This window comes from Mirounga leonina, unplaced genomic scaffold, assembly GCF_011800145.1.
Source record: "Mirounga leonina isolate KUSES-001 unplaced genomic scaffold, KU_Mleo_1.0 Mir_173, whole genome shotgun sequence".
Taxonomy (NCBI): domain Eukaryota; kingdom Metazoa; phylum Chordata; class Mammalia; order Carnivora; family Phocidae; genus Mirounga; species Mirounga leonina.
The window spans coordinates 43,081,541-43,104,296 of NW_023270447.1; the positions used below are offsets into that span (position 1 = coordinate 43,081,541).

The 22,756-nt window shown below is 38.2% G+C and overlaps 1 protein-coding gene across 6 annotated transcripts in view; it reads right to left on the reverse strand.

Annotated features, from left to right (window-relative positions):
• Positions 1-22,756, reverse strand: part of ALG6 (ALG6 alpha-1,3-glucosyltransferase) — a 65,403-nt gene that overhangs the window by 15,711 nt on the left and 26,936 nt on the right. For 5 of the 6 annotated variants that reach the window (XM_035018377.1, XM_035018375.1, XM_035018380.1 and 2 more), the window contains 7 exons: positions 20,372-20,461; positions 18,762-18,850; positions 15,923-16,005; positions 15,244-15,308; positions 10,463-10,648; positions 9,753-9,885; positions 800-885 (listed from right to left, as the gene is read on the reverse strand). In XM_035018377.1, coding sequence (XP_034874268.1) covers positions 800-885; positions 9,753-9,885; positions 10,463-10,648; positions 15,244-15,308; positions 15,923-16,005; positions 18,762-18,850; positions 20,372-20,461 — 732 coding nt within the window. The remainder of the gene's footprint in view (positions 1-799; positions 886-9,752; positions 9,886-10,462; positions 10,649-15,243; positions 15,309-15,922; positions 16,006-18,761; positions 18,851-20,371; positions 20,462-22,756) is intronic. The other variant, XM_035018379.1, reaches the window with a different exon arrangement.

Here is a 22,756-nt window from a genome sequence, read left to right on the forward strand (position 1 = left end):
CAAGGGATATTCTCAAAAGAACTGGAGGACAGAGGGAGGCAGCCCCGTTGTATAGCGTGCACACACACACACAGCTTCTCCCAGTTATTCAAACACGAATCTTGGTGCTGTGGTGACGAGATGGTGCAGATGTAATGAAAGTCCCTCTTCAGTTGATTTTCACTTAATCAAAAGGGAGATTCTTGGATGGCCTGACTTAATCAATTCGAAGACTTTTAAAAGAGAGTTAGGTCTTCCCTAAATTGAGATTCCAAACAGAAACTGGATTTGAATTGCTCTTCCTTCCCCTTAGATATTCCTTCCTGAATGCCTGCCTTGTTGTGCTCACTTCGGCAGTACATATACTAAAATTGAATGCCTGCCTTGTGGACTTCCAGTTTGTTCAATCAGACCCCATGACAGTATAGGCCAATTTCTTGTAATAAATTCTCTCTCTCTCTCTCTCTCTCTCTCTCACACACACACACACACACACACACACCCCTCCCACTCATTCTTCTTTTCTGGTTGAGCCCTGATTGATACACCACTGAAAATCATGATTCTTCAAGATAATGTTTAATTATGTTTAGTACACTTTGTTTAAGGGGGAGGGAAATAGGTAACAATCGAGAAAGATGATCACTTAACATATTTCAAATAAAAGTTCTGGTATATAGAGGGATAGGTCTGTGTTATGTGGAAAATTCACTAATGAAGAACACCTCATTCCCTAATGACACCAGATAAATGAGATATTACCACAACACTTTTAGAGAACACCTTATACAACACTATATACAAACTTTGTATCTCTTACCTGATTATTATCTGGATGTGACGTGGCAAAATATCCTTGATCTTCAGAAAGATACTGAAGCTGCACCAAATATTGGCTACTTTATCCTTAGAAGAGATTTGTTAGTTTTACATTCTGATATAATAGAAAGAAATATTAAACTCTATCAAAGTACAGCCCATAATCTCTAAATAAACTTTTGAGACATAAAGCTTTTGTTCACAATTTTATAACTTGCTTAAACTCTCCAAGGAATACACACACACACACACACACACACACACATTTTTCATTTTTTGCAATGGAAGTTGACCTAAATCACTAGCCAACCATAATCTAGATATTCCCAAGAAATGTTTATTTTTTTCAAAGAGCAGCACACTATCCCTAAATACTTAAAGTTATTCATCTTTGGAAATTTTTCTAGGGAATCTTTTTTCCTAATTTGTAGAACACACATTTTTTGACCCATTTTATCACACACCTGAAATTATCTCAAGTATAACCTACTTACAATAACAAGAGTTAATTGCTAATAAATCAAGGTATTTAAAGACATTACCAGTTGTGGTAGGATCACTTTCAAAATTAAATTTGTAACTACAGCTCTCTGCTTGTGAAACCTATCCTCTACACAGCTGCTTAACTCATAGCTGTGTAAGCATAACACCAAGAAAGTAACTAACAGGGAAGAGCAAGATGGCAGAGAAGAAGGAGACCTAAATTTTGTCTGGTCCCAGGAATTCAGCTAGATATGGATCAAACCATTCTGAACACCTACGAACTTAACAGGAGATCGAAGAAAATAATAGCAGCAACTCTCTGAACAGAAAAGCGACCACTTTCTGGAAGGTAGGACGTGCAGAGAAGTGAATCGGAAGCGATATTCAGGAAGACAGACCACGGCAGGAAGGAGCCTCCATCAGCAGCTACTGGCAAGTGATAGAGCAGCGGAGCACAAAATCAGAACTTTTAGAAGTCGGCTCCACTGAGGGACATCGCACGAGTCGCTAAGTCGGGGGTGGAACACTTGCTGGGACAGTGTGGTCTCAGGACCCTCAGGGTCACAGAAAGAGGGGTGCCTGAGTGTGGCAGAGCTCCCAGGTATCGGAGTGGGGAAGCCAGCTGCAGAGATGGAGCCAAGGAGTGGGCTCTCAGACGGGGTTGCCATAAACCGTGATCCGTGGCACAGTCGGGCCACCGCTCCTCCACCAGGGGCCCAACAAGCGGCAGATCCAGGGAGACTCCCCTTCCTCCCCTGGGAGGAGAGGCAAGGGAGCGCACCGCAGGGATCTGCCACGGGGTTTGGAGACTCCACATGGGTTCGGGTGCCAGAGACAGAAACACTTGGTCACAGGCTGGGTGAGCATGGAGTGTGGCTGGAGACTGGGGAGACAGGAGTGACTGACTGCTTTTCTCTGGGGGCACACTGAGGAGTGGGGCCCCGAGTTCTCGGCTCCTCCAGGGCAGAGATTGGGAGGCCACCATTTTCACTCTTGTCCTCCAAAGCTGTACGGAAAGCATGCAGGGAACAAAAGCTCCCAAGAGCAAACCCGACCAGATTACTTAGCACAGCCCCAAGCAAGGGCGGGGCAATTCCACCTCCGGCAAAGACATTTGGGAACCATGGCAACAGGCCCCTCCCCCAGAAGATCAGCAAGAACAGCCAGCCAAGACCAAGTTTACTGATCAATGAGAATGCAGAATGCCAGCAGTAGGGGAATACTGCACATAGAATTCATGGCTTTTTTTCCCCTGATTCTTTAGTCTTTCAAAGTTAATTTTTAAAATTTTCTTTTTTTTCTTTTTCTATTCTTTTTTTGAATTTTTCTTTTTCCCTTTTTCAACCAACATCTTATCAATCTCTTTTTTAAAAAATCTTTTTTATTTTTCATTTTTAGAGTCATATTTTATCCCTTCATTGTAGTTAACCTTATTTTTGGTATATATATATAAGTTGTTCTCCCTTTAAAATTTTGGGATACAGTTTCTTCTAACAGACCAAAATATACCCTAAATCTCTAGTGTATGGCTTTGTTCTAGTCTCCAGCCTGATCACATTCTCTCCCTTTTTTTTTTTAATTTCTCTTCTTTCTTTTTTCAACCAACTTCTTATCAATTCCTTTTATAAAATCTTTTATAATATTCATCTTTACAGTCATATTCTATCCCTTCATCATATTTACTCTTATTTTTGTACATATATAAGTTTTTCTTTCTTTAAAATTTTGGGAGGCAGGTTCTTCTAACAAACCTAAATACGTGTGTGGCACTGATCTATTCACCAGCCTGATCATATTTGATCATATTCTTTTTTTCTTTTTTTGCTTTTTTCTTTTCTCTCTCTCTCTTTTTCTTTTTTCTTCTTTCTTTCTTTCCCTTTGTTTTCCCCCGGTTTCAGGTCTCTTCTGATTTGTTTAGTGTATGTTTTTCTGGGGTCGTTGTTACCCTGTTAGTATTTTGTTCTCTCATTCACCTGTTCTCCTCTAGACAAAATGACAAGACAGAAAAACTCACCTCAAAAAAAAGAACAAGAGGCAGTACTGACTGCCAGGGACCTAATCAATACGGACATTAGTAAGATGTTGGAACTAGAGTTCAGAATAATGATTATAAAGATACTAGCTGGACTTGAAAAAAGCATGGAAGATACTAGAGAAACCCTTTCTGGAGAAATAAAAGAACTAAAATCTAGGGGCGCCTGGGTGGCTCAGTCGGTTAAGCGGCTGCCTTCGGCTCAGGTCATGATCCCAGGGTCCTGGGATCGAGCCCCGCATCGGAATCCCTGCTCAATGGGGAGCCTGCTTCTCCCTCTCCCTCTGCCTGCCTCTCTGCCTACTTGTTCTATCTCTCTGTCAAATAAATAAATAAAATCTTTAAAAAAAAAAACTAAAATCGAACCGAGTCGAAATCAAAAAGGCTATTAATAAGGTGCAATCAAAAATGGAGGCTCTAACTGCTAGGATAAATGAGGCAGAAGACAGAATTAGTGATATAGAAGACCAAATGATGGAGAATAAAGAAGCTGAGAAAAAGAGAGATAAACAACTACTGGATCATGAGGGCAGAATTCGAGAGACAAGTGATACCATAAGATGCAACAATATTAGAATAATTGGGATCCCAGAAGAAGAAGAAAGAGAGAGAGGGGCAGAAAGTATATCGGAGCAAATTATAGCAGAGAACTTCCCTCATTTGGGGAAGGAAACAGGCATCAAAACCCAGGAGGCAGAGAGAACCCCCCCTCAAAATCAATAAAAACAGGTCAACACCCCGACATCTAATAGTAAAACTTACGAGTCTCAGAGACAAAGAGAAAATCCTGAAAGCAGCTCGGGACAAGAGGTCTGTAACCTACAATGGTAGAAACATTAGATTGGCAACAGACCTATCCACAGAGACCTGGCAGGCCAGAAAGGACTGGCATGATATATTCAGAGCACTAAACGACAAAAATATGGAGCCAAGAATATTATATGCAGCTAGGCTGTCATTGAAAACAGAAGAAGAGATAAAAAGGTAAAAGGACAAACAAAAACTAAAAGAATTTGCAAACACGAAACCAGTCCTACAAGAGATATGGAAAGAGGTCCTCTAAGCAAAGAAGCCTAAAAGTAACATAGACCAGAAAGGAACAGAGACAACATACAGTAACAGTCACCTTACAGGCAATACAATGGCACTAAATTCATATCTTTCAATAGTTACCCTGAATGTAAATGGGCTAAATGCCCCCAATCAAAAGACACAGGGTACCAGATTGGATTAAAAAAACAAGACCCATCGATATGCTGTCTGCAAGAGACTCATTTTAGACCCAAAGACACCTCCAGATTGAAAGTGAGGGGGTGGAAAACCATTTACCATGCTAATGGACACCAAAAGAAAGCTGGGGTGGCAATCCTTATATCAGACAAATTAGATTTTAAACCAAAGACTACAATAAGACATGAGGATGGACACTATACCATACTTAAAGGGTCTATCCAACAAGAAGATCTACCAATTGTAAATATCTATGCCCCTAACATGGAGCAGCCAATTATATAAGCCAAATAATAACAAAAGCAAAGAAACAGGGGCGCCTGGGTGGCTCAGTTGTTTAAGCGACTGCCTTCGGCTCAGGTCATGATCCTGGAGTCCTGGGATCGAGTCCCGAATCGGGCTCCCTGCTCGGCGGGGAGTCTGCTTCTTCCTCTGACTCTCCCCCTCTCATGCTCTCTCTCTAAGACTATCTCTCTCAATAAATAAATAAAAATCTTAAAAAAAAAAAAAAAAAAGCAAAGAAACACATCAACAACAATACAATAATTGTAGGGGACTTTAACAACCCCCTCACTGAAATGGACAGATCATCTAAGCAAAAGATCAACAAGGAAATAAAGACTTTAAATGACACACTGGACCAAATAGACTTCACAGATACATTCAGAACATTCCATCCCAAAGCAACAGAATACACATTCTTCTCTAGTGCCCATGGAACATTCTCCAGAATAGATCACATCCTAGGTCACAAATCAGGTCTCAACTGTTACCAAAAGATTGGGATCATTCCCTGTGTATTTTCGGACCACAGTGCTTTGAAACTAGAACTCAATCACAAGAGGAAAGTCGGAAAGAACTCAAATACATGGAGGCTAAAGAGCATCCTACTAAAGAATGAATGGGTCAACCAGGAAATTAAAGAAGAGTTAAAAATATTCATGGAAACCAATGAAAATGAAAACACAACTGTTCAAAATCTTTGGGATGCAGCAAAGGCAGTCCTGAAAGGAAAGTATATAGCAATACAAGCCTTTCTCAAGAAACAAGAAAGGTCTCAAATACACAACCTAACCCTACACCTAAAGGAGCTGGAGAAAGAACAGCAAATAAAGCCTAAACCCAGCAGGAGAAGAGAAATAATAAAGATCAGAGCAGAAATCAATGAAATAGAAACTAAAAGAAGAGTAGAACAGATCAACGAAACTAAGAGCTGGTTCTTTGAAAGAATTAACAAGACTGATAAACCCCTGGCCAGACTTATCAAAAAGAAAAATGACCCAAATAAATAAAATCATGAATGAAAGCGGAGAGATCACAACCAACACCAAAGAAATACAAACAATTATAGGAACATATTATGAGTAACTATATGCCAGCAAATTAGATAATCTGGAAGAAATGGATGCATTCCTAGAGATGTATAAACTACCAAAACTGAAACAGGAAGAAATAGAAAACCTGAACAGACCTATAACCACTAAGGAAATTGAAGCAGTCATCAAAAATCTCCCAACAAACAAAAGCCCAGGGCCAGATGGCTTCCCAGGGGAATTCTACCAAACATTTCAAGAAGAATTAATACCTATTCTTCTGAAACTGTTCCAAAAAATAGAAATGGAAGGAAAACTTCCGAACTCATTTTATGTGGCCAGCATTACCTTGATCCCAAAATCAGACAAAGACCCCATCAAAAAGGAGAATTACAGACCAATATCCCTGATGAACATGGATGCAAAAATTCTCACCAAAATACTAGCCAATAGGATCCAACAGTACATTAAAAGGATTATTCACCACGACCAAGTGGGATTTATTTCTGGGCTGCAAAGTTGGTTCAACATCTGCAAAGCAATCAATGTGATACAATACATTAATAAAAGAAAGAACAAGAACCATACGATCCTCTCAATAGATGCAGAGAAGCATTTGACAAAGTACAGCATCCTTTCTTGATTAAAACTCTTCAGAGAATAGGGCTCAATATCATAAAAGCCATCTATGAAAAACCCACAGCGAATACCATTCTCAATGGGGAAAAATGAGAGCTTTTCCCCTAAGGTCAGGAACATGGCAGGGATGTCCACTATCACCACTGCTATTCAACATAGTACTAGAAGTCCTAGCCACAGCCATCAGACAACAAAAAGAAATAAAAGGCATCCGAATCAGCAAAGAAATCAAACTCTCACTCTGTGCAGATGATATGATACTTTATGTGGAAAACCCCAAAGACTCCACCTCAAAACTGCTAGAACTCATACAGGAATTCAGTCAAGTGGCAGGATATACAATCAATGCACAGAAATCAGTGGCATTCCTATACACCAACAACAAGACAGAAGAAAGAGAAATTAAGGAGTCGATCCCATTTACAATTGCACCCAAAACCATAAGATACCTAGGAATAAATCTAACCAAAGAGGCAAAGAATCTGTACTTAGAAAACTATAAAATACTCACGAAAGAAATTGAGGAAGGCACAAAGAAATGGAAAAACATTCCATGCTCATGGGTTGGAAGAACAAATATTGTGAAGATGTCCATGCTACCTAGAGCAATCTACACATTCAATGCAATCCCTATCAAAATACCATCCACTTTTTTCAAAGAAATGGAACAAATAATCCTAAAATTTGTATGGAACCAGAAAAGACCCCGAACAGCCAGAGGAATGTTGAAAAAGAAAAGCAAAGCTGGTGGCATCACAATTCCGGACTTCAAGCTCTATTACAAAGCTGTCATCATCAAGACAGTATGGTACTGGCACAAAGACAGAAACATAGATCAATGGAACAGAATAGAGAGCCCAGAAATGGACCCTTAACTCTATGGTCAACTAATCTTCGACAAAGCAGGAAAGAATGTCCAATTGAAAAAAGACAGTCTCTTCAACAAATAGTGTTGGGAAAATTGGAGAGTCACATGCAGAAGAATGAAACTGGACCATTTCCTTACACCACACACAAAAATAGACTCAAAATGGTTGAAAGACCTCAATGTGAGACAGGAGTCCATCAAAATCCTAAAGGAGAACCCAGGCAGCAACCTCTTCGACCTCAGCTGCAGCAACTTCTTCCTAGAAACATCGCCAAAGGCAAGGGAAGCAAGGGCAAAATGAACTATTGGGACTTCATCAAGATAAAAAGCTTTTGCACAGCAAAGTAAACAGTCAACAAAACCAAAAGACAACCGACAGAATGGGAGAAGATATTTGCAAATGACATCAGATAAAGGGCTAGTATGCAAAATCTATAAAGAACTTATCAAACTCAACACCCAAAGAACAAATAATCCAGTCAAGAAATGGGCAGAAGACATGAACAGACATTTTTCCAAAGAAGACATCCAAATGGCCAACAGACACATGAAAAAGTGCTCAACATTGCTCGGCATCAGGGAAATCCAAATCAAAACCTCAATGAGAAACCACCTCACACCAGTCAGAATGGCTAAAATTAACAAGGCAGGAAACGACAGATGTTGACGAGGATGTGGAGAAAGGGGAACCCTCCTACACTGTTGGTGGGAATGCAAGCTGGTGCAGCCACTCTGGAAAACCGTATGGAGGTTCCTCAAAAAGTTGAAAATAGAGCTACCATACGACCCAGCAAATTGCACTACTGGGTATTTACCCCAAAGATACAAATGTAGGGATCCGAAGGGTTATGTGCACCCCAATGTTTATAGCAGCAATGTCCACAATAGCCAAACTATGGAAAGAGCCAAGATGTCCATCAACAGAAGAATGGATAAAGAAGATGTGGTATATATATACAATGGAATATTATGCAGCCATGAAAAAAACCAAAATCTTGCCATTTGCAATGACATGGATGGAACTAGAGGGTATTATGGTAAGTGAAATAAGTCAAACAGAGAAAGACACGTATCATATGATCTCACAAGGCAGATAACCAAGCAGCTTAGATGGGAAATTAACTTTTCTTTATATAGGTTTTAAGGTTGAGGAAATAGAAAGAAGGAAAAAAAAAAAAGAAGAAGTAAAGAACACAATTTTCAAAATTCAAACCACAGCTCTGCCATGTATAAGTCTACATGAATCTCTGACCTCAGTTTTCTGATCTGTAAAATGGATACAATAGCTACCTCAGTCAGAGCTATTATAAGAATCAAATAAGGGGCACCTGGGTGGCTCAGTTGGTTAAGCGACTGCCTTCGGCTCAGGTCATGATCCCGGAGTCCCAGGATCGAGTCCCGCATCAGGCTCCCTGCTCAGCGAGGAGCCTGCTTCTCCCTCTGACCCTCCCCCTCTCATGCTCTCTCTCTCTCTCTCTCTCTCTCATTCACGCTCTCTCAAAATAAATAAATAAATCTTTAAAAAAAAAAAAGAATCAAATAAAATCACATGAAGTATGTGGTACCTAGTAAGTGTGGTGACAGTAATAGTGATTATTTATGATTATCACTATCAGTAGCAGCAGTATCCCCATCAACATATAAGTCGCATATTCCTGTTCCATCACACCAAACTCTTGATCTCTTTCAAAATGCTACTACCATCTTCCTATAGATCCACTGAAAGATAATCTATAGCAATTTATATATTCAAAAATTAGAAAGATATATATGCTTTTCTAATTCTTTTTAAAAGAAATGTTTATCAAAAGCAAATTATCTATAAATATGTTGTCTCTAACTTTATTAAAAGGCCTTTTTGTTTCAGAAAAATGGTTTGTTTAATTTAATTACTAAATCTAAATCATCAAATTATCCATGTAATAAAAGTTTAACAAGAATGATTAAGCTAGCATTAATGAAAGATTCTCATTAAAAATTACTATGGATGAAGGTTATATAAGGAATTATGAGATCTTGCTGAAGCAAACATGGTTGAATAAATAATGTCCTAAGACTAAAAAGAGAATATAAACCAAAAAATTAGAGCTGTTAACTTTGTAGCTGCAACTTCTCATGCTGTCTTTCACTATGGATCTTATTTCATTAGAAAAATATATAATTTAATTATGGATTTCATGATGGCATAAATATTATCTATTCACTTACTGTACTAGAAAATGCCAGCTGAGCTAGAGGTTATATACTGGATTAAATAACTGGCAAGGAATTACTGCAAGGAGAGCAGCTAAAGTTACTATTCCTTGTGTGTCTTCTACATGAAATCCCCAGAGGTCACAGCAAAGGTAGTGTTCACAGAAAGGAGTGAGAAGACATTTTTTAAACATACCTCAAATAATCCACGATCAACTGGGAAGAGTCTCCTCAGAACTTGCTGCGTTTGCTCCCTTTCTGTAAATGGCAGCCAGCAGAGAATGAAGGAAGCCACAACTGTACAAACTAGCTTAATTAACAACACAAACCTAGAACAAAACCAAAGGTACCCAGTAAGACAGGGAGAGGTTAATAATTCTGAGAAATCAGTCTCAGTCTCACTAAAGTTAATAATAAATACAAATGTATGGTAATGATAAATCTATGCTACTAACAAAGGCTTAATATGGGAGTTTACTCAAATCAGAGTTAAGAAATTCACAATTATTAAGGTGTATAGCTCTCCAACAAAATGACTATTACCATCTTAATTAACATTTAACTTATACACCTTTCCAATGCAGCCATGATCAAATTGGGATGTATTTCTAAAAATATAAAATGTAATATGCTCTAAATGGGTGAAATCCATAGCAATGCTCTAACAAGCCAATCCACATTACCTCCAGTAAATGTACATTGATCAAAATATTTCTCTAGTTAGGAAGATTTAAAATAAAATAATAGAGAACATGACTTAATCTCTCTTCCAACTCACCCCACGGTCAACACGGTAATAAGAAATCACCTAAAGGCAAAATGAAAGACCATCTTCTTTCTGGTAAGTATGCCAAATAAATTCTCTGAAGTACTTTTTTAAAATTCTGATGTTTAAAAGCCACTCACCCCTTTCCTTTCAGGCCTTTTTTAAAACACTTGCCAAGTAAGAAGCAAAAAAATGGCAAGGAGTGGTAAAGTTCCATCTGTTTATAATTTATAGCTAAGCAAAATGCCAGTGAGCCTAGCAGGTCCCAGTCACAAGATACTCCAAGAACACCCCACAAAGCAAAGCCAAGACTCACAGAATTATATATGTTCCTATGTCAAGGAAATTAACTCAATAATTAAAAGAGATAGATCTTGCATTTTATAGAGCATATTTTTATGTGATTTTAAAATAATATATAATGAAAGCTATTTCTAAACAGAAATTATAAGTATTGAAGTGATAAACTAATATGAAACAGTATATAATGGCCTCAAATATATTAAAACGACTGCTAAACAGAGCAACTGATTTGTTTAGATTTAAAAGATCACTAAACAGTTAACACATAACTTTGTTTCTGCTAGACTATTGCACAGTATTATAATAACAACATACCAAAATCTAGAGAAAACAATGGTCCAAAGTAAAACACACACACACACTTACTGATATTACCATACTTTCCCCTATAATATGCATCAATATTAATAATTAATATATGTTCTTGATCAGAAACTAATAACCTTATTATAGTAAAACAACATCACAATTAGATTTTGCAGTTCAAAATGGTTGAGCTGAGCTCTCACATTTACCTCCTCTTCTTCCCGAGACCCCCTTAAAATGATAGGGAATTTTATTTATTTATTTTAAAATTTTTTAATGATTTTATTTATTTATATGACAGCGCAAACACAAGCAGGGGGAGTGGCACGCAGAGGGAGAGGGAGAAGCAGGCTCCCCACAGAGCAGGGAGCCCAATGAGGGGCTCGATCCCAGGACCCTGGGATCATGACCTGAGCCAAAGGCAGACACTTAACCAACTGAGCCATCCAGGTACCCTTGTAGGGAATTTTTAAAAGTAAATATTCACAGCTGTAAAGAGAATCGGAAGATGGGTTACAACAGATGAAGATTTCAACACATTTCTAGAAGACAGAGGACACAGAAGCATAACAAATAAACTAGGATGAAAGAAGCTAGAGCTTAGAAAATGCAGAAGAAGCCTGAGCAAGCAAGGAGCCAATCCACTCTGCAAGCCCCCTAGAGAACTCAAGAAACACCAAGTAGGTTAGAGGGCTTGAGTAACACGTTAAAAAGAAAATAGGAGGATTAAATGAAAATGCCTACATGGAGACGTCCAATTCCACCTTACTCCTGTGCAGAGAGGTCACATGCAACTTTTTCTTCTGCCTTATTCTTAAGTAAGAATAGATACATTAGGATCAAACAGACATTTTAGAAATCCCTATAACAAGAAAAAAACCCAAAATGAAAAGGGGAAAAAAACTGACCCTAGAAGAATGGAAATAATTCAAGGAATAGTAGAAAAAAAGAGTAAATTCTAATTTAAGATGGGATTAATAAAATAAATGAAATTTAATAGAAGTATTAGAGATAAAGTCATGATAATCTAAACCATTAAAAAAAAGATGAAGAGATGCTCAACACAGAGGTGAAGGGGCACCTGGATGTCTCTGACCGTTAAGGCAGACTCTTGATTTCAACTCAGGTCATGATCTCAGGGTCATAAGATCAAGCCCCACATAGGGCTCCACGCTCAGTGGGGAGTCCACTTGGGATTCTCTCTCTCCTTCTCCCTCTGCCCCTCCCCCCACTCACATGCACATGCTCTCTCTAATAAGTAAATCTTAAAAAAAAAAAGACAGAGGTGTAACCTCTAACATCTGTCTAATAAGCTCAAGAAAGAGTAAAGTGAGAAAATCATCAAAGAAATAGAATTTCCCAGAACTGAAGAACATGAGCCTTCAAAAAGAATGACTCACAGAGTATCCAAAACAATTGTTGCAAACACCTATGCCTAAACAAATCATTGTTAAATTTTAGAGCCCAAACAATAAAAAATAGTAACAGCAACAGCAGTAACAACAGATAATAATAGCAATAAATATTCATATAGAGCTTAATATTTCCCAGGTACTGTTTTATTTATAAATAATAATTAAACAATAATTCACTTAATTCTCAAAACAAGCATACAGGGGCGCCTGGGTGGCTCAATCAGTTAAGGGTCTGCCTTTGGCTCAGGTCATGATCCTGGGATCCTGGGATCGAGCCCCGCATTGCATTGGCCTCCCTGCTCAGTGGGGAGTCTGCTTATCCCTCTCCCTCTGCCCCTCCCCCTGCTTGTGGTCTCTCTCTCTCTCTCTCTCTCTCAAATAAATAAAGTCTCAAAAAAAAGAAAAACAAGCATACAAAGTGGGGCGCCTGTCTGGTTCAGTCTGAAGAGCACTGATTTTTGATCTCAGGGTTGTGAGCTCAAGCCCTACGTTGGGCACAGAGATTACTTAAATCAATAAGTAAACATAAAAAGGGGCACCTGGTGGCCTTCGGCTCAGGTCTTGATCCTGGAGTCCCAGGATGGAGTCCCGCATTGGGCTCCCTGCTCAGCAGGGAGTCTGCTTCTCCCTCTGACCCTCCCCCCTCTTATGTGCTCTCTCTCTCATTCTCTCTCAAGTAAAATGAGGAAAGTACATAGTGGTTAAAAAAATGTGTCCCTACAAAATGACATAATCCCAAAAGCTTCAAGACTTTGATTTTAATCACAGAGGAGATACCACTACAAATTCACCAGAATGGTTAAAATGAAAATGACTGACAGCTGGTGAAGATGAGCACCTGGAAATTCCACATTGCTTCTAATGGGAGTGTTAATTGGTATAACATGCTTAAAAATCATTTGGGAATATCTGAAATTAAACATGTGCACACCTGGGGTGCCTGGGTGACTCAGTTAGTTAAGCGTCTGGCTCTAGATTTCAGCTCAGGTCATGATCTCAGGGTAGTGAGATCAAGCCCTGCATCAGGCTCCACACTGGGCATAGAGCATGCTTAAGATTCTCTCTCTCTCTCCCTCTGCCCCTCCCCACCTCTCTCCCTCTCTAAAAAAAATAAACATGTGCACACCCTATAACTCAGCAATTCCACTCATAAGAAATATATCTAGGGCACCTAGGTGGCTCTGTCAGTGAAGTGTCTGACTCTTGATATCAGCTCGGGTCTTGATCTCAGGGTCATGAGTTCAAGCCCTGTGTTGGGCTCCATGCTGGGCATGGAGCCTACTTAAAAAAAAGAAAAAAGAAAAAAATATATATGCAATGTGTACAAAGAGACATTTACAAGAATGTTCATAGCAGCATATTCATCATAGCCAAATCCTGGAAACAATCCAAATGTCTCTCAGTAATAGAATTATGTGTATTCATTCAATGGAATATAGAGCAATGTAAGTGAATAAGCTACAGCTACACACAAGTACATGAAAAACTCTCACAAATGTTGACCAAAAATACCAATCACAAAGGAATACCTACTGTGTTGTCTCTCTTATATAAAGTCCAGAAAAGGAGGAAAACTAAACTATTAAGATTAGCAGTTAGTATGTGGCTATCTTTGGGAAAGGAAGACAAAAGCACTTGGCAGTTGTACAAGTGTAGATGTTGGATACAAGCAACGTTCAGTTTTTTTGACACAGGTAATAGTTTGTCAATACACTGAGCTACACATTTACATTTTGTGCACTTTTCTATATGACTGTTACATTTCAAAGTAAATATAGTTTTAAAAATCTTGTAAATAACTTTTTTCTTTAAATCAGTGTTCTTGATATTACCAGAGTATCAGATGGCCATGATCCCAAAATGCAAAACAAAGAAACGAAAAAGTCAACTTGGAAAGTGGACAGAATAAAAACTCTGATTTAAATCTTTTGCAAGTCCTTTGACAAAAACACATATTAAATTTGTTATAACTAAAACAGACTGGCTTCAAAAGGAAAAGCTATTAATCAATCATGTTGCTGTGGATTATCTTTTTTTTTCTTTTGGGGACAGATGGGGACAGACAGTAACAGTTCACACATCAGAAGATAAGCTGGAGAGCCATGTCCAGATTTTATCAACTTTCCTCTAAGATTTGTTTGAATGTTCCTTATTTTACACTTCAAAAAATTACACGCATAAAATCCACATAAATTGTAATTATTCAATTTTAGTTCCCCAAAGCTTGTAGCTACCACTATCTGTAAGAGAAACACTTTGGTTTAAAACTCGAAAAACGGTAAGATTGTTTTCCTTTTGTCAGTGTTGGATGACATTTACAAAAGACAGAAGATAGGTGATACCTCTTTAGAATTAGGAGAGCATAACCATACTTGCACTCTTTTTCCAACTCTCCAAAAGAGCTAATCCATGACCCACATTTTGTTCCCAAGCTAAAGGGTGTAAAACAGCAATTCTACTTTCAATTAATCTGTACTTTACCCTTAAAATAAAAGCCTGGTGAAAAGAGTCTTGGGCGCCTGGGTGGCTCAGTTGGTTAAGCGACTGCCTTCGGCTCAGGTCATGATCCCAGGGTCCTGGGATCGAGTCCCGCATCGGGCTTCCGGCTCAGCAGGAAGCCTGCTTCTCCCTCTCCCACTCCCCCTGCTTGTGTTCCTGCTCTCACTGTCTCTGTCTCTGTCAAATAAATAAACAAAAATCTCTAAAAAAAATAAATAAGAAAACCTTTAAAAAAAAAAAAGAAAGAAAGAAAAGAGTCTTTTATATTGTTGTGAAAAATAGTTTATATAAGCAAGTACCCTAGCAAATAAGACATTACTGGATGACAACATTATACACACTAAGCCCAGATTTCAAAAATATGCATCTGACTTCATTTCTAAATTAGCAAAGGATACTGAAAATGTCCATAGTCGATAAGAATAAGGCCTGGATACAGCAATATGCATAATGCATGAGCAATCTGTAAAGAAAAATATTGTGAGAAAGGAATGTTACTCAAATCAAACAGGGTAAAATTGCTGTTTGATTAACACAGCAAATGTCCCCCCCTCACCTTCTATTTACCAAAATATTCCTTTTTACAAAACAATTCTCTAAAGACTGAAGTTTTCATGGAGGTGACATAGGATACCTCAGTAAAAAGGAAAAAAAAAATCACTAAAAGATATTTGTCAGGGAAAGCACTTTTAGATATACAAATCAAAGAAGTTAATCTAATGATTGACCCAAAGGAATATCGGTTAAATGGGAATAAGAGAATATACAATGACTTCTCAAAATTCCTTCCAGTTTAGTCATTCTCACAAGCCAATTCAAAATTCAGATTTACCAGTGAAGCCATAAATTCAGCAGTACCTAACTTCTCAAATTCAATGCATCTTATTACTAGAGTTGAACGTTAAAATTATTAGTCTAAGATAAGTTGATGTTTTCTAAATGAAAATTAATTAACAAAAGAATCACTGCTCTACAACAGCCTATTGCCCAAAGCATGGCTTCTATAAGCTCTATACTTTAATAGTTAAGCCAATAAAACATTTCAGAGATGACATTTCAGGTTGCTTTAAGACTTACCTTTTTCTTGGTTGAGATTTCTTTTAGACACCAACAGTATAATACCACTGCAGGTATATAAATCAGCAAATCAGCAATTAACACTGGAAAAACAAGTAAATCATTTTAAACATGAGCCCATTAGGATTTACAATAACCTATTAAGTGCCATCCTCCCCCCTCCAACCTCGAGTGGGAATTCTGTTAACAGAAGGCTCTCACCCACTCTGGACAAGGCCTTTACATCTAGCCCTTTCCATTCATTCCCTTCACCTGTGCCTAATTTCAACTGCTATGGTGCTACAATTATGATTAAGAGACCCCTAATTTTCTCTAACAAATTCACATATTAAATCAGTTAGAAGTGTCCAAAACTAATTCCCTCTTTGCTCTGAGACTTAAAAATTAAGAATACTCAAAGAAAAGGAAAACAACATTTTTTCCCCAGCATCTGTACACTCCAAATTATCTGGTGTGAAGTGTACCTCAAATGTGGCAAATCATGTAAGAATCCTTCTTAAATGTTAATATTTATAAAAACTGCATAAACTTTTGCTAATTAATGCTTAATATAAAGAGCTTGACAGACCCAGGTAAGGAGGAAACTGAAAAAAAAAAAGTTTAAAATTAAAAAAAAAAGTCGTAATTTGGAATGTTCAGTTCTTTTAGAACAAAGAAAAACAAATACATTAAGTTCTTCAACAGTACAAAATAGCTATCCAAAGGGCCTATTTTTTTCTTGTTCCACACTAACTGTGGTGTCCAGAATAAAGTAAATGACAGTAAACTGTCGGTTTTAGATGCATGCAATCTATTTTTGCTCTAGCTGCCACATTTAAGGTGACACTGACAAAATGGAATATATTCAAAGGAGCACAACCAGAGGCCTCAAGTCATAATCATACTCAACAAGCTGGCCATCTAAGAAATAGTGAATGTATCTAAGAATATTTAACCTGAAGAAGAGGTGACTTCAAATGTGTGTAGAGTGTTAGGTATACAAAGAGTCAGACTTGTTCTATGTAGCCCAAGGAAACAGAACCTAAAGTGACGAGTGGAGGTATTACGTAAGAAGGAAATGTTTAGGGGTGCATGGGTGGCACAGTCGGTTGGGTGACCGACTCTTGGTTTCCAATTCGGTCGAGGTCTCAGGGTCGTGAGATCAAGCCCTATGTTAGGCTCCACACTTGGCATGGAGTCTGCTTGGGATTCTTTCTCCCTCTCCCTTTGCTCCTCCCATTCATACGCACTCTCTATCTTTCAAAATAAGTAAATAAATCTTCTAAAAAAGAAATAAAAGAAGGAAATGTTTAATGATTAGGGCTCTCTGAAAATAGAATAGACTGTTTCTAAAGGTTGTGAGTTCTCTGCAGATACAGGTATTGGTTCAGAAGTTAAATAATCTTCCAGTGAGTATGCAGTTCAGAGAAGATTAAAGCACTGATGAGGGGGAAAGGAGAGTAGTATGGCAGAGGGAACAACAGGCAAAATAATCTCTTCAGCCTGAGATTGCATGACTGGATGAATGATAAAGAGAACAAACTCTGAGTAAATTTAGACTAAGGAAAAGGTACAGAGGAGCATTAAAGTCTAAGTCATGCAAAGCTTTTAAAGAAATTGGGGTGGGGGGGAAGCCCTGGGTGGCTCAGTCAGTTGAGCATCTACCTTCGGCTCAGGTCATGATCCCAGGGTCCAGGGATTGAGCCCTGCATTGGACTCTGCTCAGCAGGGAGTCTGCTTCTCCCTCTGTCCCTCACCCCGCTCTCATGCTCTCTCTCTCACTCTCAAATAAATAAATAAAATCTTAACAACAACAAGAAAAAAAGTCCAACTCTTGATTTCAGCTCAGGTCATGATCTCAGGGTTGTGAGATGGAGCCCTGCATCAGGATCCACGCTCAGCTGGGAGTCAGCCTGAGATTCTCTCTCTCCCTCTCCTTCTGCCTCTCCCCCTGCTCATGCTCTCTCTCTAAATAAATCTTTAAAAAAATTAAGCAATTAGGGGCACCTGGCTGGCTCAGTCGGAGGAGCACACAATTCTTGATCTCAGGGTGGTAAGTTTGAGCACCACACTGGGTATAGAGATTACTTAAGTAAATAAACTTAAAACAAAGCTTTTAAAGAAATCTAATCTTATTACTTTCAAGCTCTTAGAACACCACACAATACACCACACAACAGATGCTCAATAAACATTTGTTGAGGAGCCTGGGTGGCTCAGTTGGTTAAGTGACTGCCTTCGGCTCAGGGTCCCACATGAGGCTCCCTGCTCCTCGGGAAGCCTGCTTCTCCCTCTCCCTCTGCCTGCCACTTCCCCTGCCTGTGCTCTCTCTCCCTCTGTGTCAAATAAATAAATAAAATCTTTAAAAAAAATAAAAATAAACATTTGTTGAATGGATTATTTAATTTAGCAAAAATGCACAGCAATACAATGTATGAGATACAACCAAAAGGTTTACTTTAAGAAAAAGGTTAAAGGGATGTGGAATTAAGATAGTAAAGCAGCAGCTAAACAACTAAAACTTCAATATATGGCTATCTGACCTCAGGTAAGCTATTAGCATCACTCAACTGTGCCTCTACCTCCTCAGATTAAAGTAAGGATAATAACAGTATTTAGCTCATTTAGGTGTTAAAAGAATTGAGATAATAATAAGTGAAAAGCACCCAGAATGATTCCTTTCAATTTTTTGTCTTTAGCTTACATAAACATTTGGTCTTGTATTATACATACATATGTACACATATAGTTATACAATTTAAAAGTCAGTAAGAACAATAGAACTTTGTATCAGTTTGTCCAAAATTTTTTTTTAAATCAAAATTTGATTCAGAAAATCAACACTTTGTTGCTCTTTTACCTGTGGTGCGCATAAAGAGCTTATGTGCCTGACTCTCATATCCACGTGATGAATGGAGAGCAATCCAGTCTGGATTTATGAACTTTGCCCTGAAAATCAAAGCATACATACATATACAGTATTACTTGTCACTTTTAGCAATAACAACATCTGAGGACATATGAATCTATCTCAAGAAGTGGCCATTGCTCTTACAAAGTGAGAGAGTCGGGGCCTAAGCTTTACTTTTTTTATGTAATCATGTGAAACTGACTTAAGCTATAACACAGGGTCTACCTCACTCACCTTCCAACAAAACCATGTAACATGTCACGAAAAGCCCTACCTTCACAATTCTTTCAGTGTAAAAACAATCTGATGTGTCACATTTCATTTATTTATTTATTTATTTGATTTATCCTTTGGTTACTACTAAAGGATCATGTTTTATAGTTTATAAACAGTTGGTAATAATAAATAGCTACTAATTATAAATCCTTGCATAAAACTGAACATAACTGCTAAGATAACTTCTCAAACATACTACATTACTCTGAACACTGCAAAGTATATCTGATTATCATGAACTTTGGGGACTTATTTTTTTTATTATGTTATGTTAATCACCATACATTATATCATTAGTTTTTGATGTAGTGTTCCATGATTTATTGTTTGCGTATAGCACCCAGTGCTCCATGCAGAACGTGCCCTCTTTAATACCCATCACCAGGCTAATCCATCCCCCCACCTCCCTCCCCTCTAGAACCCTCAGTTTGTTTTTCAGAGCCCATAGTCCCTCATGGTTCGTCTCCCCCTCTGATTTTGGGGTCTTGTTTTTAATCCAGGAAGCTAATTTCTACAAGATATAAATAGTCCATTCCAGAAAAAAAGCTTTGCTATACACAACTAACCATATTAGATATATTTGTCAGTGCCCATGTATAATTGGTAGAATCTTGACTTCAAAACAAAGATAGATTTTTACATTTCTTTCTAGCCTGTCCTTCAAAGAAATTATGGAAATATTCAAATTTTGATAGTTAACTTACTTACAACCCAATTGCAAAGGTATAGTGCTTTATTTTTTTTTTTAAGATTTTATTTATCTATTTGACAGAGGGGGTGGGGGAGCACAACCAGAGGGAGCAGCAGACAGAGGGAGAAGCAGGCTTCCTGCTGAGTAGGGAGCCCAACATGGAACTCGATTCCAGGACCCTGGGATCATGACCTGAGCTAAAGGCAGACACCCAACCAACTGAGCCACCCAGGCACCCCAGGTATACTGTTTTATAAACCACAATGCAAAAGTAGCTACAAACAGTCTGTCCTCTATTCAACAAAGCCAGATTTCACTATTTCTTACTAAACCTGCTAAAGGCATAAATATGTAATTACATTAAGGAAGAAACACTGGGGCACCTGAGTGGCTCAGTTGGTTAGGCAACCGACTCCTGATTTCGGCTCACCTCACGATCTCAGGGTCATGGGGTCGAGTCTCACATCAGGCTCTATGCTGAGCCTGGAGCCTGCTTAGGATTCTCTCTCCCTCTCCCTCTGCCCCTCCCCTCGCTCCCGCACGCTCTTTCTCGCTCTCTCTCTCAAAAAAAAAAAAAGTAAGAAAGACTTACACATATGCACATAAAAGACTATGATAGGCGGTAAGAGGTGGATAATCCAATCCCCAATACTGTAAATTGTTATCACTACTGTTAAAATACCTGGAAAAAAAAATGAAAGCAACATTCCATTAATCAATATTCAAGAAATAGACTTATAATTTAACATCTCATTTAATATAATTAAAATGAAAAATATGTTACATAAGGTCAAAAAAATTCATCTAAACTTCTGTCTATTCCCCTTCACTTAAACTTTTTTGTGAAATCACAAAAGTTTTTGAGTAGAGTAAGTAAAAATTTATTGTCTAAACCAAGACACTCTTGAGAGTAAAAGAGGAAGTTATTAATAATTAAGCCATAACAAAACATGTAAACCAAGTTTGTACCAAGCAAACCAGAACTTACTGTCACTCTATTAACAAATTGATGATTAACATGTACACAACAAAAAAATACGCAACAAAAAAAGACAATTCACTTCTGATAATCTAACAAATTAGAGAAACAATATAAAATCACAATTTAAAAAAGTAAAAATATCAGCAACAAAGAACACACAAAGATTTGAGTTATGTAAAGAGAAATACCTCATGGAACAGGTAGACTTTTTTTTTTTTTTAGGATTTTTAAGTAATCTCTACACCCAATATGGGGCTCAAACTTACAACCCCGAGATCAAGAGTTACATGCTCTACCAACTGAGAGAGCCAGGCACCCCAGAACAGGTAGACTTTCAATAAGACTTTGAAAACAATTTAACCAACTTATAATGAGAGCCTATTACATGCAAGATTCTGTGAACTGAGGAAGAAAACTAGGTCTAACATCTATAAATTAATAGACTCCTGAAGTTGGCCAGAACGGGAAGGCACGATATACAACTATTATGACTGAAGAAATGAAAACTAAGTTTACATAAACAGATTCCTTAATTATATCTTTTATAACTAAGGAGCTTCTTCTATCCAATTTATTTTCTCAGTCCTAAGAATAATTTACAGTAATGGAGACCAAACTATATAACCCACAAATAATCAGTGTTCATAACCTGTTTCAAATGGGCCACAATTTTTTAGTGTCACAATCTCTTAATTTGGGATTAAAATTTTTTCTTTTAAATTAACATTCAAGGGCGCCTGGGTGGCTCAGTCGTTAAGCGTCTGCCTTCAGCTCAGGTCATGATCCCAGGGTCCTGGGATCGAGCCCCACATCGGGCTCCCTGCTCAGCCGGGAGCCTGCTTCTCCCTCTCCCACTCCCCCTGCTTATGTTCCCTCTCTTGCTGTGTCTCTGTCAAATAAATAAATAAAATCTTTAAAAAATAAAAAATAAAAAAAAATTCAATCTCATTAAATAATCTATTGTTCATCTTCAGAAGGTCTGCTTTGCTTAGTCACATAAATTGTAGGTTTGTATGGAAGGGATGAGGATTAATAAAATGATCAAGGCATGCTGCACAGCCAAGAGATCTGGGCATAGGGTAGTACAGTATATACCATCTGGCAGTAGTTGTCACTCCAGGAGCGACATCCATGTGAACCACCCTACGTCCTATATCTGGCTGGGACTTGAAGCCAAGAGGTAGATAATCCAAGAATCTCCAGGTTAGTTGGAGCCCCTTTTGACAGCTTGAATCTGGGAAACTGGGCCAGGCTGAGAGTGGAGACCAGAGGACTCACTTCTCTGGTACCCTCTGAAGATAGGCACCAATTGTGTTATTTCCAAATTCACCTTATTACCAGGTACACTGGCATAAAGTTTTATTGCATCAACCTCACAGAGTTGTTGAAGGATTGGGTTAAATACATAAAGCTGTTAAATCATTGCCTGACATACAACAAATACATAATAGTAGTTCTAATTGCCTATTAGCCACAAAACTACTGGAAATGGATCTAGCAATGGAAAACCACTTTGACCAATACAATTTCATTTGGTTTTCTGTTTCTTATAAGACAAAAGCTATTTTTTGTTTACTTTAACCTTGAGATTCTCTGGAGATAAGTAAAAGAGGCACTGACAGCAAAGATACATACTAACAGTAAAGTCACTAGTTGAACTGGGAAGAAAGAATGACAGGGCTAACAACCTTTATGGAAAAAGTAGCTTTAAAATGTTTCAAGTAGGGTGCCTGGGTGTCGCAGTCAGTTAAGCGTCTGCCTTTGGCTCAGGTCATGATCCCAGGGTCCTGGTATCCAGCCTGTCAGGCGCCCTGCTCAGCGGGGAGTCTGCTTCTCCCTGTCCATTTACCCCTCTCCCCTGCTCCTTCTCCCTCTCTCTCTCTCTCGCACACACTCTCTCAAATAAATAAATAAAATATTTAAAGAATAAATAAATGTTTCAAGTAAAGCTGCAAAATCTACCAGTAGAAACAAAGCAACTAGTTAATTCTCCTG